This window comes from Condylura cristata, unplaced genomic scaffold, assembly GCF_000260355.1.
Source record: "Condylura cristata isolate star-nosed mole 26May11 unplaced genomic scaffold, ConCri1.0 scaffold00013, whole genome shotgun sequence".
NCBI lineage: Eukaryota > Metazoa > Chordata > Mammalia > Eulipotyphla > Talpidae > Condylura > Condylura cristata.
This window is the reverse complement of record NW_004567114.1, coordinates 41,674,660-41,691,449: the sequence shown is the minus strand read 5'-3', so window position 1 is coordinate 41,691,449 and position 16,790 is coordinate 41,674,660. Positions and strand designations below refer to the sequence as shown.

Genomic DNA, 16,790 nt, shown 5'->3' with positions numbered 1-16,790 from the left:
TTGAACATTTTTTCATATGCTTGTTGGCCATCTGCATTTCCTCTTTGGAGAAGTGTCTTTTTAGCTCTTCTGCCCATTTTTTTGATGAGGTTGTTTATTTTTTGTTGAGTTTTGTCAGTTCTCTGTATTTTTTTGTGATCAGTCCTTTATCACTACTAGAAAAGTATATTTCTTATATTGATACTTAACTGATAAAAGTATTATTTTATCTATATATATTTGTAGCAGGCATGCTTTGCTAAAGGTGGCATGCTGGACGTTGAAATACAGAAGTGTAATATCTGACCTTCCCCTCAAATGTGAAACAGAAAATTGTGTGACATATACATTTGGGAACATACCAATAGAATGTAGAAATCACCTAAATGAATGGGTGTTAAGGAGGCTCAGAAGGTGACAAATTTTTTAAGTGGATTACATTGGACATGTGTATGTTTTTTTTTTAAATATCCAAAAGGGGAGCTTTATTATATAAGGAAGAGAAAAACAGAGAACGCTTGCCTAGATACACATGTGCAGAAAGGGCTGCCCTGAAAGGGGCAGGTTTGCTAAGAGAGAGGTCTGCGTGATCTCAGGCGGGCAGTCTTGAGGTGCTAACTCTGCTAAGGTGGAGGTGGGAGGGTCACTGAAGACAAGCCCCAACATGGTACAGGTGACAGGCAGGCAGGAAGGCTGCTGCCTTTCCCAGGGACAGAGAGCTGGTGAGAGGGAGCACGTGTGTAGGCACAGGTGGGAAAAAAGGACTGCTGCTGGACTTACATGTTTTTAATGTAGTTTTTCATTTTGGCTTTTCAGAAATACTTACAATATGAGTATGTTGAAAATAATAAAGACAACATTATGATGTATATTCAGAATTAAAATCATTTACATGTTCTATAAATCTTGTTATAAAAAGCTCTAGTTTATAGGTTATTATAAACCATTTATGAATTTTATTCTTAAGGTTGAGAAAAAAGTAGCTGTAGTATAAAAATGAGTTTATTCAGTAAACCCTCAGTATACTGAGCATTCAGATCATGACTGATGAATTTTTTAAGATAAAAGCTTACTTAAAGTAAATTGTGGAAATACATTTAGTTTTCAAAAATAGCATAGCTTTGGATATAGTTTGACAAATGTATTTTTACCAGTGTATGTTTCCTTCAACATCTGTCTTCATACTTTAAAGTTCTTCTTACTAGGTGAGATAATATTTGGTCTCTGTCATTGAGACTTTTTTTCAGGCTTTGGATTTACCAAACATGGGACATATAATTATGGATACATATATATTAGGGAATCACTTATTATTCACTTTGTTAGAATCAAGTGATTAAGTCTAACTTGCTCTCAAGGGGAGAGGAATGATGATATGCTTCTTGATACGCTTCATATGAACATATGAAGCTAACCATAGGGTCTTAAAGAAGGTTTTGTAATGACACAAAAAGGTGTCTTCAACCAAAAATGTATGCAAGTGCACAACTGGAGCATTTTTGAATATCTGAAAATTTGAAGCAGCTGATTTCATGGAGAATAATTTTGCTTTTAGCATTCTCTTTACTCCCTGAGTGTGTTGTTTAGTTACAACATTGTGATGAATACCTTACAATTTGTTGTCTCATGCTTTGTGTACATATATGTGTACATAAGTGTATGACCACACTGTTTTTATTTATTTTTGTTAGCTTGCATTTTATGCTGTAAGTATTGAGAAAGAGTAAGATACAAAATGGCACACAGAATAGTAGATTTTAGAGATGGATTCTAGGATCATTGACTAATAAAATTACACTTGACTCTTCTGGCCTCTTTTCAAATAATTTGTAAAACTGTATTACCAGAGTCAAACACAGTTTTGTTAGTCCAAGGTATCATTTATTCATTTTCTCACTTTCACTGTCTTACTGTTCTGCCTCTTCCATGCTTATGGTTTTTTTGGTCAAATATCAGATAAGCTATCTTTGAGAAAACAGTGTTGCAATTTGACAGAAATAATTCTTAATGGGCTCATCAACAATGTAGATAGTTGTGGTTGAATAAACTTAAATCTGCTTACCAGATTCATTACTTTTAAATAAATTGTAGATGAACAATTAATAAGCATTGAAAGTGAAGATGATGGGATTTTCCGAAGGAAAAATAATGCCACAAAAGGAAATCTTTTAGAATCCCCAGAGGTGAGTAATTTAGAAATCACCAGAAGACACCTTGCCTTTTTTTTTTTAACTTTCTGTCGGAGATTCTTTGTCCCAGATCACGGATTATTGGGGGGCAGAACAGGCATGGTCTCAAGGTGGGAATGGAGCTGGCGTCCTCTCCCTGCTACTTTATGGCATACTGTACTATACATCTTTGTGATAGTTTTCATATATATGACTTCAAAGGATCAGAATCTGGGAAAGGATGAGCTGTTAGCCGGCGAGCGGAGATTCCTAGAAAAGGGGAAAAAAGGGAAAAAAAAAGGGGATTGGGCATGAGGAAGACACGGGAATGGGAGTTTGGTGCAAGTCTTCCTGCCCATCTTTTTGCAAGTCTTTATTTATACTGTTTAGCAAGATTTAGTTAAATAATGCATCAGGTAAGTTAATAAGAAATCAGCATAAAAGTTTTAAAGGAAGAGGGGAATAATGCATCCTCTCCCTGCTACTTTATGGCATACTGTACTATGTGATAGCTTTCATAGATATGGATGTTTAACTATGACTTCAAAGGATCAGAATCTGGGAAAGGATGAGCTGTTAGCAAAGGATTTAGGAGTCCTAGGGAAGGAATAAATTGTGTTAGCAGAGTCGTCAGTGATAGTATAAAGAGAAGCTAATGGCTAACTTAAGGTTAGCAGAGAGTAGCTAGTGTTTGTTTTAGGAAAAGGTTAATTAAGACTAGCAAAGAGTTGTTAGTGATTGTTTTAGGAAAAGAGTAAATTAAGAAGTCACATAGTTATACATTAAGCAAAACCTGTGTTGATAGTGTTAGGAAATTGTCCATGGGTCCTTAAGCCCTAGGACTTATCTAAGATTCGCTTTTTGTCAAAAGACCAAGGAAGCTTTCCAGGAGTCTTGATGCTCCATGGTCTTATCTTTCCAGGAGCTTGCCTTTTGTCTTCAGTCAAAAGAATTTCCTGCCCAGGAGCAGCTCAGCTTGTACTTTCCTCAGGCCAATTTAGAGCTAAGGCAATCCAGTTACAAAGTGATGTTGATACAATAGTTTTGATATTATGATTATACAAAAAAGGGAGGTCATAACATAAGTTAGCAGTGGAAATTCTGATTTTTTAGAGCTTTTCCCGATACACCCGGAATCTGTCAGTTGATAGACGTTTTATAGCTTGTGTCAACTTTTTTTTTTTTTAAAGATTTATTTATTTGTGCATACAGAACTGGGTTACAGGCCAGAGGTGCAGGGGCAGTGAGAGGATTCACCAGAGACAGAGTAGGGAGCAGAACAGGCAGATCAATGAGTTACACTGCTGAGGGGAGCAGCGGGCGGGTCAGGAGAGGTCTGCCATGCTATGTGGATCACCTCTGGGGCAGGTGGGGATCAAACTCATGCTGAAGTGGCATTTGCTTCTTAGTGCTCTGCTTTAACCTGCTGTGCCACCAGGGAGGGCCCCCTCCCTTTTTTTTACCTTTTATTTTATCTACTTATCCACTTTATCTAGGATTCGAAAGACAGTGAAGTTGATTCTCCACTTTGTGCTATCAAAAATCGCAGGATTCCACGAAACAGAGTAAGTAAATTGTAGATATTACATAGTATAATTTCTTTTGGAATAAATATGACATGAAACATGTTTGTAGTTGAAGATGAGTATATTTGAGTTTTACTGGCCTATGATTAAGAGAGGAACTAGTAAGATCTATTTTATTTTTGTATTCCTTTAAATTCTATTCCTACTTTTGTCGATATACACAGCATTTTAGCAAATTGCCATTAAATACCTACTTAGTGTGCTGTTTTAGATCATCTACAATCTATCAAAGAGTCAGGTAAGTGATTTGTTTATATCTTTGGAGTTCTGGCTAGCTCTTTCAAAGTGATAATCTTAGTTAAAATGTGGTGGTTAAGCAAGAGAAGAAAGGCATTACCAAGAGGGTTAACAGCTTAAAGAATGACACAAAGTGGGAAATAGCATCTCTTTGTTACTGGATTGTAAGGTCAAAGTCTGCTAAGAATTGAATCTGGGGTCAATTTATATTTGGTAGCCTTTTTCTTTGATTTGTTTACCAAATGGGGTTGAAAGAAGGAAAGAAAGGATCCAAGATGACTCTGGTTTTTAGCTTGGCTTCTTTGGCAGATGTGACACAAATTGAGAGAACACAAGAGATGATAATTTCAGTGTTGACATGTTTAAGTTTGAGGATTTTGGGAGAAGTAAAGGAACAGTGTCTGGGAGCCATTGATGACAGTGTGAATGTGAAACTTGGATAGGAAAACAGGTCGTAAGGCTAATGATATTCATTTGTCATTAGCTTTTATATGATAGCAAAATTTTGAGATTAGGAAATCGTGTTTGATTTAACTGTCTAATACATTGTAGGATGATTTGTGTCAATTAACATTATAGGATGATTGTGTAATTAAAAATGCAATCAACCCATATTAATTTTCTATACTCAGGCTTCATTAGAAAAATTTCGGGCCCTCCCTGGTGGCACAGCTGATTAAAGCACAGCACTAAGAATCTAAAGCCACTTCAGCATGAGTTCGATCCCCGCCTGCCCCAGGGGTGATCCACATGGTGTGGCAGGCCTCTCCTGACCCACCTCCTACTCCCCTCAGTATTGTACTTCATTGATCTGCCTGTTCTGCTCCCCACTCTGTCTCTGGTGAAGCCTCTCACTGCCCTGCCCCTCTGGCCTGTACCCCAGTTCTGTATGTATAAATACATAAATCTTTTAAAAAAATAAAAATTACTAGTTACTTTAGAATATGTGTTTGATTTATCAGAAGTAAGCTGAAATATTAGTAATGCTGATTATCAGTCTGATTTAAAGTTATTCATGCTTTAGAAATTTATAGCAACCAGTAGTAGAATCAATATAACAAAGACTGGATATACTTCATATATAATCTTAACATGCATGTTTGATTTGGGTCAGCATCAGACTCATGCAGCAGTGACTGGTGATAGCTTTATAGCTCTGAGACTTTAACCCATTATACCACCAGAGGGGCCAGTGTTACCTGATTTTATAGACTCAAGTTTTGTGTATTTGTAATATAACTGAGTTATGAGAGCATTTTATTTTTCTTGTTTTTTTAAAAGATTGATTTATTTATGCATAGAGAACTGGGATATAGTCCAGAGGTGTGTGGGGGGGGGGTGAGAGGATTCATCAGAGATAGAATGGGGGCAGAACAGGCGGATATACCGAAATAACTGCTAAGGGGAGCAGCAGATGGGTCAGGAGAGGGCCACCACGCTGTATGGGTCACCTCTCTGGTCGGGGATTGGACTCATGTTGTAGTGGCTGTGGCAGCTTTGTAGTGTTGTGCTCTAATCTGTTGAACCACCAGGGAGGGCCCACATTTTATTTTTTTAATAAGAAAGTGGTAAGTCGTATATTTAAAATGAAATAAAAGCAATGTCCTTGAGAAATACATTAAGATACAACAATCCAAATATATCTTTCTAAGACGAGAATCTTTACTCAATTGTTACAGTTAGAATTATCATCCAGTGATGAAAGTGAGAATTTTCATGGACAAGATCCACAATTAGAAGACTTTAAGGACTGTGTGAAGAATACCAAAAGAGTCTTCAAAGTTCAGAAGAGACGGCGTCATCTTAAAGTAAGTTCTTTTTAGTTTCTTATTCTCATATGTAGAAAACATAATTTTTTATTTGTAAAGAACATTAGAGTCTGTGTAGTAGACCCCTCTAAATTTCTTTATAGACAAACACTCCCTCCCCCAAAATTAAAGATTATTTTATCACAATTTTACTTTATTTACTGGAATTTTGTTTCTCTTTACGTATTGGGACTGTGTAGTGTTGTGCTATTTTGAATGACTAAAGGATTCAAAATGAAAGAAAAAAGCCAAAAAACTGAGTTTTATAATATTTGCTTTTATAATCATTATTTTTCATATCAATTATATTCAAATCTTTGTAATTTGTAGCACATTATTTTCGATCAGTTTTTATATGGTACAGTCTTTTTCCTGGCAAAGTTAGTCACAAGACTCAAAGGACTTCATGCTTATTAAGAATTACTTAGCAAGATGACTTGCTGGTTTGTATTTTATTTTGATTAAACTTACTACAACAGAGGTGTTATTATCCAAAGAAATTTTAAATATGTATGCTACTTTCTCATTTTTCTATTTTTGTTAGTTTTGGTCTTAATAGCATTGGTGATAACTTCATTTCCAGAACTATTTCCAATTATTTAAGGTAGGTAAAATGATTTTCTTTAGTGTATCTTTATGTTTTCTAATTTGTCTTAGCTTGTAGCCAGGAAATTTTTAGATGATGAAGCAGAACTTTCCCAAGAAGATGCAGAATGTGTTTCGTCTGATGAAAATGAGTCAGAAAATGAGAAAGATTCCTCATTACTTGACTTCTTAAATGATGAGACTCAACTTTCACAGGCTATAAATGGTAAATGATGTAATGATGCTTTTTTTTTACTTCATTGCTTTCAATGTTATATGTAAATATGTTTTCAAAGAACCTTGACTTCAAAAGGAATTAAATATGGTGTATAACAATTCATCTTCATTTAAATTCTGTAATAATTTGTTTTAATTTAGACTTGGTTGTTAAAAGTCTTCTTTGACTATTTCTTTCCAGAATGTCCTGTTTATTTAATAACAAGTATTCAGTGTCTATCTACCTATTATTTTAGGTTTTTTAGAAAGCGAACAAATCTTGAAATTCAGTGAATGGAACTGACAAAAATCTCAATCCTTATGAAGTTTCCATCTAAATGGATAGAGGCAATACATTAATAACTAAATTAATGACTATATTTAAAGACTAAAAAATTACAGTGTTCTCCCAAGTGGGAATAAGTCTCAGGGCTTTTATCACCAAGGCCTGGTTTAGTACCTGCCAGGGAGTTGACCCACATGGTGCAGCAGACCTCTCCTGTCTCACCCACAGCTCCCCTCAGCAGTGTATTTCAGTCCATCTACCTATCCTGCTCCCCACTCTGGTGAATCTCTGTGCCTCTGTGCCCTAGTGCTATGCAAAAAAATAATTAAAAAAAAAATTACAGAAAAAAAAATTGAGAATGGTGAGTATTTGGAGTGGTCAGCTTGGGGGGTTAATAAAAGACAAGTTGCAGTCTTAAATAAGGCAATTTGGGGTACACCTCCTTGAGAAGGTGACAAAGAGTAGGAGGGGCCTGAGAAGTTTAGCTAGGCAAATTACTACAATTAGCTGAAACTCAAATTATTAAATTTGCCAACTATGGGCAATCTGCTTTTGGAAAATAGTCATTCCAAGCAATGCTTATAAAAGCTTTATAGTACATTAAGAGCAGATGGCTCAGATAGAAATAGGAACGATTCTGGTGGTTTTAGTAACTTGTTCTTCACAGAGCTTTCTATTTTCTTGTTCTTGTAGTACCTGACTCTATTTCCTAATGTCCATGACTTTATGAAAATAAAGTTCTTAGTACTGTTATTAAAACTGTTATAATTTGTAGAGTAAGTTTTCTTAGTGTTACGCTGTTGATGTTCATTAACAGAAGAAGATTTTGCTCCTTCACAGTATATCCTGGTGGGAGAATTTAATATAAAGATGAAGGCCCATGGAAAGTCCCTGAGGCAGGTCATGCTTGGGCATATTCAGAGAATTGTACTGTGAAAGTGCATGAGGAAGAAGGGGAAGACTAGGTAGTGAGCAGCCAACTTATGATTTGACTTCCTCTCAACTTTTTTGAGAAAGGCCTAAGGGGGTAAAAGGTAGAGTCCACTTAAGAGTCTGTTGTAGTAACCAAATCAAGGAACAATAGTGACTTTTAACATGGTGGTGGTAGTGAAAATATGAGAGTGATTGGAATCTGGATAGTGTTTGTAGTGGCAATGATTTTCTGAAGTTTATTTTTTTAATAGTTTATTTTTACATCATTTTGTGCCCTTTTCCCCGTGGGCTTCCCATCACCAGATCATCTGTGTGCCATGACCATAGTCCATTGCACTCCCCTGCTATCCCCCTGTGTTTGATCTCATTCCCCACTCTACCCCCATAAAATGTCTCTGATATATAGTTGTTCATCATCATCATCATTTTTTCCCCTAGTCCTTTATGCTCCTGCTATGAGAGAAATCATCCAGTATTTTTCCTTTTCTTTCTGGCTTATTTCACTAAGCATGATCTTTTCCCCTCCATCCATGTTGCTGCAAAAGACATGTGCTTCTTCTTCTTTTTTTTTTTTTTTGGTTGCTGAGTAATATTCCATTGTGTATATGTACCACATGTTTTTAATCCAGTCATCTACTTTTGGTTGATTCCATGTCTTTCCTATTGTGAATAAAGCAGCAGTCAACATGGGGGTACAGGTATCTTTTTGAATCAGTGTTTTTGTGTCTTTTGAGTAGATACCTGGGAGTGGGATTGCTGGGTCATAGGGAAGCTCCATGTTTAGCAGTTTGAGGAACCTCCAAACAGTTTTCCCTACTGGTTGTACTAGTTTGCATTCCCACCAGCAGTGCAGGTGAGTTCCTTTTTTTCCACATTTTCGCCAACATTTGTTGTTACTAGTTGTTTGAGGATGTGCCATTCTCACTGGGGTGAGATGATATCTCATTGTGGTTTTAATTTGCATCTCCCTTATTGCAAGTGATGTCGAACAATTTTTCATGTGCTTATTGGCCATCTGCATTTCCTCTTTGGAGAAGTATCTTTTTAGCTCTTCTGCCCATTTTTTTAAAAAAAGATTTATTTATTCGTACAGAACTGGGGTACAGGCCAGAGATGCGGAGGGTGAGAAGATTCACCAGAGACAGAGCAGGAGCAGAACAGGCAGATCGACGAAGTACACTGCTGAGAGGAGCAGCGGGCGGGTCAGGAGAGGTCTACCACGCCATGTGGTCACCTCTGGGGCAGGCGGCAATCGAACTCATGGCGAAGTGGCTTTAGCTTCTTAGTGCAGTGCTTTAACCTGCTGCCCACCAGGGAGGGCCCGCTTCTGCCCATTTTTTAATGGAGTTGTTTATTTTTGTTGAGTTTCATCAGTTCTTTGTATATCTTTGTAATCAATCCTTTATTGCTAGTTTTGTGTGAGAAATTTTTCCCAGTCAGTGGGATATGTTTGTTTTTTGTAATGTCTCTTTTGCTGCACACAGAATTTTGGCTATTTGAAGTCTTTTGTGGTTCCATATGAGTCTCATCAATATTTGTTCTGTTTCTTTGAAAAATGTCATTGAGACTTTTATTGGGATAGCTTTAAATCTGTATATTGCTTTTGGTAGGATGACCATTTTGATGGTGTTAATTCTCTCAATCCATGAGCAGGGGATGTCTTTCCATTTCTTGATGTCTTATATTTCTTTTAATAGTGTTTTGTAGTTTTCTTTGTATAGGTTTTTTACCTCTTTTGTTAGGTTGATTCCCATGTATTTGATTCTTTTTATTTTAATTGAAAAGGGGATGCTTCTTTTTATTTCTCTTTCTTCTGGCTGGTGTTTGTGTATAGGAAGGCCTCTGACATGTTTCAACATGTGTTTGTGTATTAATTCCATAAGATTTAAGTCATGTGAATTTGGAATAAATTAAACTTAAATGTTAGTTTTCATTTAAATGACTTTTTCTACTTGAAATACTTATTATCTTTACACAGATTCTGAAATGAGAGCTGTTTACCTGAAATCTTTACACAGTCCACTGATGAGGAATAAATGTCAAATCATTCGTAAGAATCATAACAACATAAACATTTTCTCACAGGTATGGAGAATTTCTTGATCATGATGTTTTACTGTGTTCCTATTAATGAGGCCTTCATTTTATTTCTGAAATTGGTCTTTTAGGAAATTTGGGATAATTTCTGTTCAGTCAAAAAGGTAGACTAAATAAATTTTTAAAAAATCCCTTGTAGGGGCCTTCCCTTGTGGTGCAGTGGGTTAAGACACAGCATTGCAAGCTAGCCGCAGCTGCTTCAGTGCAATTTCAGTATCTGTCCTGGAGGTGATCCACGTGGGGCAGCAGACCTCTCCTGACCTCCTGCTTCTCCCCTCAAAAGTGTACTTAGGGGATCTGCCTGTTTTGCCCCCTATGCTGCTGCGTGTGAATCTTGTACTGCCCATGCACCTCTGGTCTGCACCCCAGTTCTGTATGTCTAATAAATAAATACATCTTAAAAAAAAATCCCTTTTAGGGGCCTCCCTGGTGGCACAAAGGGATTTTGCCTCAGGTCTATGAAGTTGTCAGCAGCCATTGCAACACTATTTCTATCCTCAGCCAAGGGAGATGATCCACATGGCACAGCAGACCTCCTGTTCCCCCCAGCAGCGTACTTTAGTCAGTCCATTTGTTCTGTTCCCCAATCTGTCTCTGGGGAATCCTCTCACCCCTGCACCATCCGCACCTGTGGCTTGCACCCCAGGCTAAATTAATAAATGAACAAACAAATAAATAACCAAATAAATAAATTAACCCATTAGTCCTAACTTGATCAAATTATTCATTTAAAAATTTGAAGCTAATTAGAACATGCTCCTAAATTATAGTTAGGAGAATGTTTAAAAGAAGTAAATAGAACTTCATCATCACTAAATTTTTAATTCTTATACTTTTTAAAATTAAAAAAGTTTTTTTAAATAAAATTTCATATTGTAAAATTGCAGGTAATTTTTCTTTTATAGATAACACTTTCATGTTAGTCTTACTTTCTTATAAATTGCGATGTTCAGTTTGTTAACATAATTACTTATATAAGTCTGCATTTCCATTTCATTTATTATATAGCACTTAACACATTGTTTGTAAATAAATTACATTATCATAGTATTACTATTTATTTTTATGGCTCTCTGCACTAGAATATAAATTTTTAGAGGGTACATTTTTCCTTTTTAATCCCTCAAGTTCCCATTCTCTTCCATAAATATATATTATTTGAACAGATAACTGGATTTATAAGCCGAGTGAAATAAGTATTGACAAAGATGTCATGTACTTGAAAGAATACATGCTGATTTTAAGAAAAAATTGTAATACTTATATTTTTATTATAGATTCCTGAACAAGATGAAACTTATTTAGAAGACAGTTTTTGTGTTGATGAAGAAGATTCCTGCAAAAGCCAATCAAGTGAAGAAGTCTGTGTTGATTTTAACATAATTACTGAAGATTGCTTTGTAAATGGGCGTAAAAAATATGAAACAAGACGTGCAGCAAAGCTAAAACAAATGAAAATGAGCGAACAATATGGTGGTTCTAAAAAGAAATTATCCCGGATTATTTTACCAGATGACTCAAGTGAGGAAGAAAATGATACAAATGAAAATGAGACAAATGTTAATCCTAGTACTGATGATAAGTGCAAACAGCAAAATCTTTGTTTGAATTTAGTGTCTTCTGAGTCTGCTTGGCAGTCCAAAAACTATTCAGATCCACATACGAATCAGCTGCCAAAGCAGAGGCAACATACACTACTTAATATAAAGGATACAGCTTCCGATGTCTCAGATTTCAAACATCAGAGCTGTAATAAAATCAAAACTACCTCATCATCATTCTCTACTGTTGATTCACAGAAAGACTGTAGAAAATATCCAGATCACTCAAAGGTATGAATCAAATTATTGGGAAAAATCTTATGTTTATTAAAAGGTTTTTTTTTTTTTTTTTTGGTTTGCTGTCTTTTTTCGTTAAAGGGATGTAGGAAAGTGGACCTCCTGCCAGGTAAAATGAACAGAGATGACTTGCTCAGAACTAGTTCCTAGATTAACTTTTCTTCCCTCTGCTTCAGATACATAATTAATCCCTTTTGGGGGGGACAGGCGTATAGGGCCAGCACCTCATTTCCTTCCTTCCTCTCTCCTTCTAGAATGGCTAGAAAGTCCAGTTTTCAGCTTTTTCCTGCCTTGTTATTGCTGAAATAATCTGTAAAATCATTTTACTTAAGAGTTTATAGTTACAGTAATAAAATAGTGTTTAATTAAAGTCATAGTAATGTTGGCTCATTTACTTGTTATCTTGGAGTTACACCTGGACCTATATTTTTATTTCTTTTATTTCAGTTGTTTCAGTCCTTTTTGCCTTGGTAACAGGTTCCAGTGTTCACATAATAGTCCTCAATGGTGTTTCCAGTTTAAAATTGCTCATTTCTTAAGATACAAATAACATAAAATTGGTTAAATTAACTTTTATAATGGAGGACAGAAGTATACTTAATTTCTCAGAGCCTTTGTATACCCAGTTGTATTATAAATTTATAGATAGTAATTCCAGAGGTCAAGGTAGGTGATGTATGTACAGTATTAAAACCTGTAAGCACTATTACATTTCCACTTTGGCATGCTCTCACTGAAAAATAGGTTATGTATGTAATACTTTGAGGACTGAAAAAGGTAAATAGATTTTAAGAGAAATATATTTAAAGGTTCATTAGTTAATCCTACAATTCCATACAATATGATTTCTCTCACTTAAAATTAGGAGAGGAAAAAATCTGAGTTAATTTAACAAGACAGCAAATAACTGTCCTGTCAAAAACTTGTCATTTGTCTTTTATGTATAGTAATTTTTGATATAGAAAAAAGTAACTTTTAAATGCAATTCTAATTTTCTTCTGTATATTTTCATGTTTTAGTGTTATACAAATAGCTGAATCACTATTTCCAATTCTTTTGGACATATACCTACTACTAGAAATCTTGGTCATATGGTAATTCTGTAAATTTTTTTGAGGAGTTACCACTGTTTTCCAGTGGCTATACCATCTTACTTTCCCACAGCAGTTATGTGTCACAGTTTTGTTTTTATATCATTATCAACATTTCTTTTTTTTTAATTAAAGCTACACTAAGTGTGAAGTGATATCTTAGTCCTTCATCTACATGTCATCTTCATGTTGAAGAAAGAAAGATTATTAAAAAAAATGAGAAAGTGTCAGTAGAGAAAATCACCTTTAGGTGTTAGAAGTGTATATTAGAAGTGTATAATAGTTTATTTTGTAATCTCAGTTGTAATCCCTGTGGGCTCCCCACTATCAAAACACCAGTGTGCCAGTGCACTTCTCCCCCCCCACTGTTTTTGATTCCATTCCCCATTCCACCCCTGTAAAATGTCTCTGGTATATAGTTGTTCATTATTATTATTATTTTCTTGCCTGGTCCTTTGTACTCCTGCTATGAGTGAAACCATCTGGTATTTTCCCTTTTCTTTCTGGCTTATTTCACCAAGCTTGATCATTTCCAGCTCCATCCATATTGCTGCAAAAGGCTTGTGTTTCTTTTTTTTGGTTGCTGAGTAATATTCCCTTGTGTATATGTACTATATCTTTTTAATCCAGTCATCCACTTTTGGGCATTTGGGTTGTTTCCATGTCTTTCCAATTGTAAATAAAGCAGCAATAAATATGGGGGTGTAGGTGTATTTTTGAATCTGTGTTTTTGTGTCTTTTGGGTAGATACCTAGGAGTGGGATTGGTGGGTCGTGTGGAAGCAACATTTTTGATGCTAATATTTTTTAACCTGATCATGACACCTGTTTCCACTTTTTTAGGTTGTTAGTGCTCCCAAGGACTCTAGCACTTCAATGGCATCTTGTTCCAACTCAAGACCACATTTGGCTGGCACACATGCTTCTCTTAGACTTCCACAGGAAGACCAAAAAACTTGTATTCTTGTAGATACTCGAGAAATCACTTCTGGTTCAGAAGTAATTTCTTCCCTAAGAGCAATTCATGGCTTACAGGTGGAGGTTTGTCCTCTTAATGGTTGTGACTACATTGTGAGTAATCGCATGGTGGTAGAAAGGAGGTCGTATTCTAAGATGTTAAATGGTGCCGATAAGAACAAATTCATTGACCAGATCCAGTACCTACGAAGTATGTTTGAAAGAGTATGTGTGATTGTGGAAAAGGACAGAGAAAAAACAGGTTTGTGTTTTAAATTTTTTTTAAGACCTATAAAAGAACTTTACTATTCATTCTCCTTGAGGAGTTGAGAAGCTCCTAAAATATAATTACCCGACTTATGAATGTCATTTCATATTTATATAATATCATGTTCATTAGTCTTTATTTTTTAATGCAGTTTATGAGGATTAAAAGATGGGCGATAGAAGACTTGCGAACCAATCATTAGTCTTTTTCAAGAGCCCCAAAAAGGAGGAGTACCTTAAATAAGACAGCATTGGGTAAAAGAAGCAAGATACAGGCAGTTTAGGGGGGTTAGCATGAGCTGTTAAGAAATCAAGAATCACTCCTGATTTTACCAGTTTCTTGGTCATTGGTCAGTTAGGTGGTATGCAGTTAAAATTACCTATGTAAGAGAAGCAGCAGATTTGAGGGACAAGGGTGTTCAATTTAGAATATGTTCTCTCACTAAGTAGATGTCTAAATGCATTTGAAATACAAGATTGGAGCTGTAGGTGGGGAAGTTCTATGGGTGATGTTTGAGGAGACCCTGAGAATAATGACAAAGTCATGGGCTATGGAATCAGAAGATACACTGAGTTCTGGCATGATGCATTGTTATGTTCCACTGACAAATCACTTCCCCTGAGGAATTAGTATTAGGAATTTATATTTGTTCTACTCATGTTATGAGGATTGAGTGAAATCATACAGATGAAAGCTACAATGGAAGAATCGAAAACTTGTAATTATTTTAAGGAAACAGTATACATGAAACTGTCGGAGACCAGCTCCAACTTTTTAGGTTGCATAGCTTGTTATGAAACATTGGTTTTTGGATGGGGCAACACATCTTTTTATCTCATGCTGTCAATGGGGAATGGTTATATCACTTTTTCAGATTTTTATTTTAAAATTTGATATAAAAGCTTTAGGTCTTGGGTCCTCCCAGTGAAAAAATTTTGTAATTTCCTTTTTACCAACCTATCCTTTATAAAGAAAATAGATTTATTATAAAGAGGAAAGCAACATAGTAAGTTCTGGAAAAGTTCTTTATTTTTTGGTATAGTGAAGAATGCCAAAATATAATATAGGTAGAATATAAACCAAAAAAAAAAAAAAGTATAGGAAAATAATTTAAAGATGATATAAAGTATGTGCAGGGCATTGAGTTTTCTTTGGCTAAATACATATAATTTTATATTAGCTAAACTGATACTTAATGAATCTTGCATCTGTGAGAGCATTAAGAATTTTAGACATTAGCAACAGGTAAGGTCTTGGCCTTCAGGAAAGTTTCATCTAGGAATATAAGATAAGCTCTTCCCTGCTTATTTATTTTTCAATATTGATTATAATTCAAGACACTTAAGACAATTCTCCAAATTTTCTCTCAGGTAATTTTGAGAATCAGTTTCAATCTGTAGCTGTAGTTTTTCTTAGCCTAATATGACACTGGTTTGCTTAATGGTATATAGATCTTAGGATTTTAATATATGGTATTAATGTTTCTGCTTATTGTAAGTTACTAAGGTTTTCAATTTCTAAACTATTTAGGAGTTTCTTCCAGAATGTTTAAGAGAACAAAGACTTACGACAGCCTGCTGATTACTTTAATTGGTGCCGGAATCCGAATTCTCTTCAGTTCCTGCCAAGAAGAAACTGCAAATTTGCTAAAGGAACTGTGTTTAGTGGAACAAAGAAAGAATAAGGGTATTCATGTTCCAATAGTGGTGAACAGTAATAAATGTGAGGCTCTTCAATTTTACCTAAGCATTCCCAATATAAGTTATATAACAGCATTAAATATGTGTTACCAGTTTTCTTCTCTGAAAAAGATGACTAACAGGTATGTCTACTTTGATGTTTTTAAGTGGTTATTTTAAAATGAGTCTTAGAAGCATTTCATAGAATTTTTAAAAAAATAGAGATACAGTGCATATTTGGTTATCTCATGGTTGCTTGCCAACATGTATAAGTCACTGATTGAAGCTGCAGACATTAATGAGGAAAAAAATAGGCATTGCCTTTCAGGAGCTTAGAGACTTAGCGGAACTCAACAACTAGCATTTATATTCTAACATTTCTGGGCTGCTTAGTTCTGCTACTACGAAAATGTTGAAATTAAAATATTTCTAGTTTATGGTTATTGTACAATGTTACATGAAAAGGAAAGGAATGTTTTAGAAAATATGTTAATTTTAATTAAAATTCCATGTAAAATGTTGAAATTATCATTATATATGATTTTTAAGTACAGGGGATATACTTTTTATTTAAAATATACTAAAGATATATTAATTAATGCAGAATACTTAGAAAGAGGTAACTTCCTTTTTTTTTAAGATTTATTTATGCATACAAGAACTGGGATACAGGTCAGAGGTGTAGGGAAGTGAAAGGATTCACCAGAGACAGAGTGGGGAGCAAAACAGGCAGATTGACAGAAATACACTGCTGAAGGGATCAGTGGGCTGGTCAGGAGAGTTCTGCTGCACCATTTGGGTCAGCTCCCTGGCTGGGGCATGAACTTGTGCTGCAGTGGCTACGGAGAGCTTCATAGTGCTGTGCTTTAACCTGCTGTGCCACCAGGGAGGGCCCGAAAAAGATAATTTTCTTAAACCTTTTGTGGTTTTATTTTTCTTTAAAGATTTTATGTACTTATTTTTTCACTGAAGAACTGGGGTGTGGGCCCAAGACATGGGGATGAGAGGATTCACCAGAAACACAGTGGGGGGAACAGGCAGATTTACTGAAATACACTGCTAT

At 35.4% G+C, this 16,790-nt stretch overlaps 1 protein-coding gene across 2 annotated transcripts in view; it reads left to right on the top strand.

Annotated features, from left to right (window-relative positions):
• Nucleotides 1-16,790, top strand: part of FANCM (Fanconi anemia, complementation group M) — a 58,651-nt gene that overhangs the window by 40,113 nt on the left and 1,748 nt on the right. For both annotated transcript variants that reach the window (XM_012724418.1, XM_004682103.2), the window contains 8 exons: nucleotides 2,071-2,162; nucleotides 3,644-3,712; nucleotides 5,650-5,778; nucleotides 6,436-6,589; nucleotides 9,777-9,883; nucleotides 11,173-11,727; nucleotides 13,667-14,042; nucleotides 15,579-15,870. In XM_012724418.1, coding sequence (XP_012579872.1) covers nucleotides 2,071-2,162; nucleotides 3,644-3,712; nucleotides 5,650-5,778; nucleotides 6,436-6,589; nucleotides 9,777-9,883; nucleotides 11,173-11,727; nucleotides 13,667-14,042; nucleotides 15,579-15,870 — 1,774 coding nt within the window. The remainder of the gene's footprint in view (nucleotides 1-2,070; nucleotides 2,163-3,643; nucleotides 3,713-5,649; nucleotides 5,779-6,435; nucleotides 6,590-9,776; nucleotides 9,884-11,172; nucleotides 11,728-13,666; nucleotides 14,043-15,578; nucleotides 15,871-16,790) is intronic.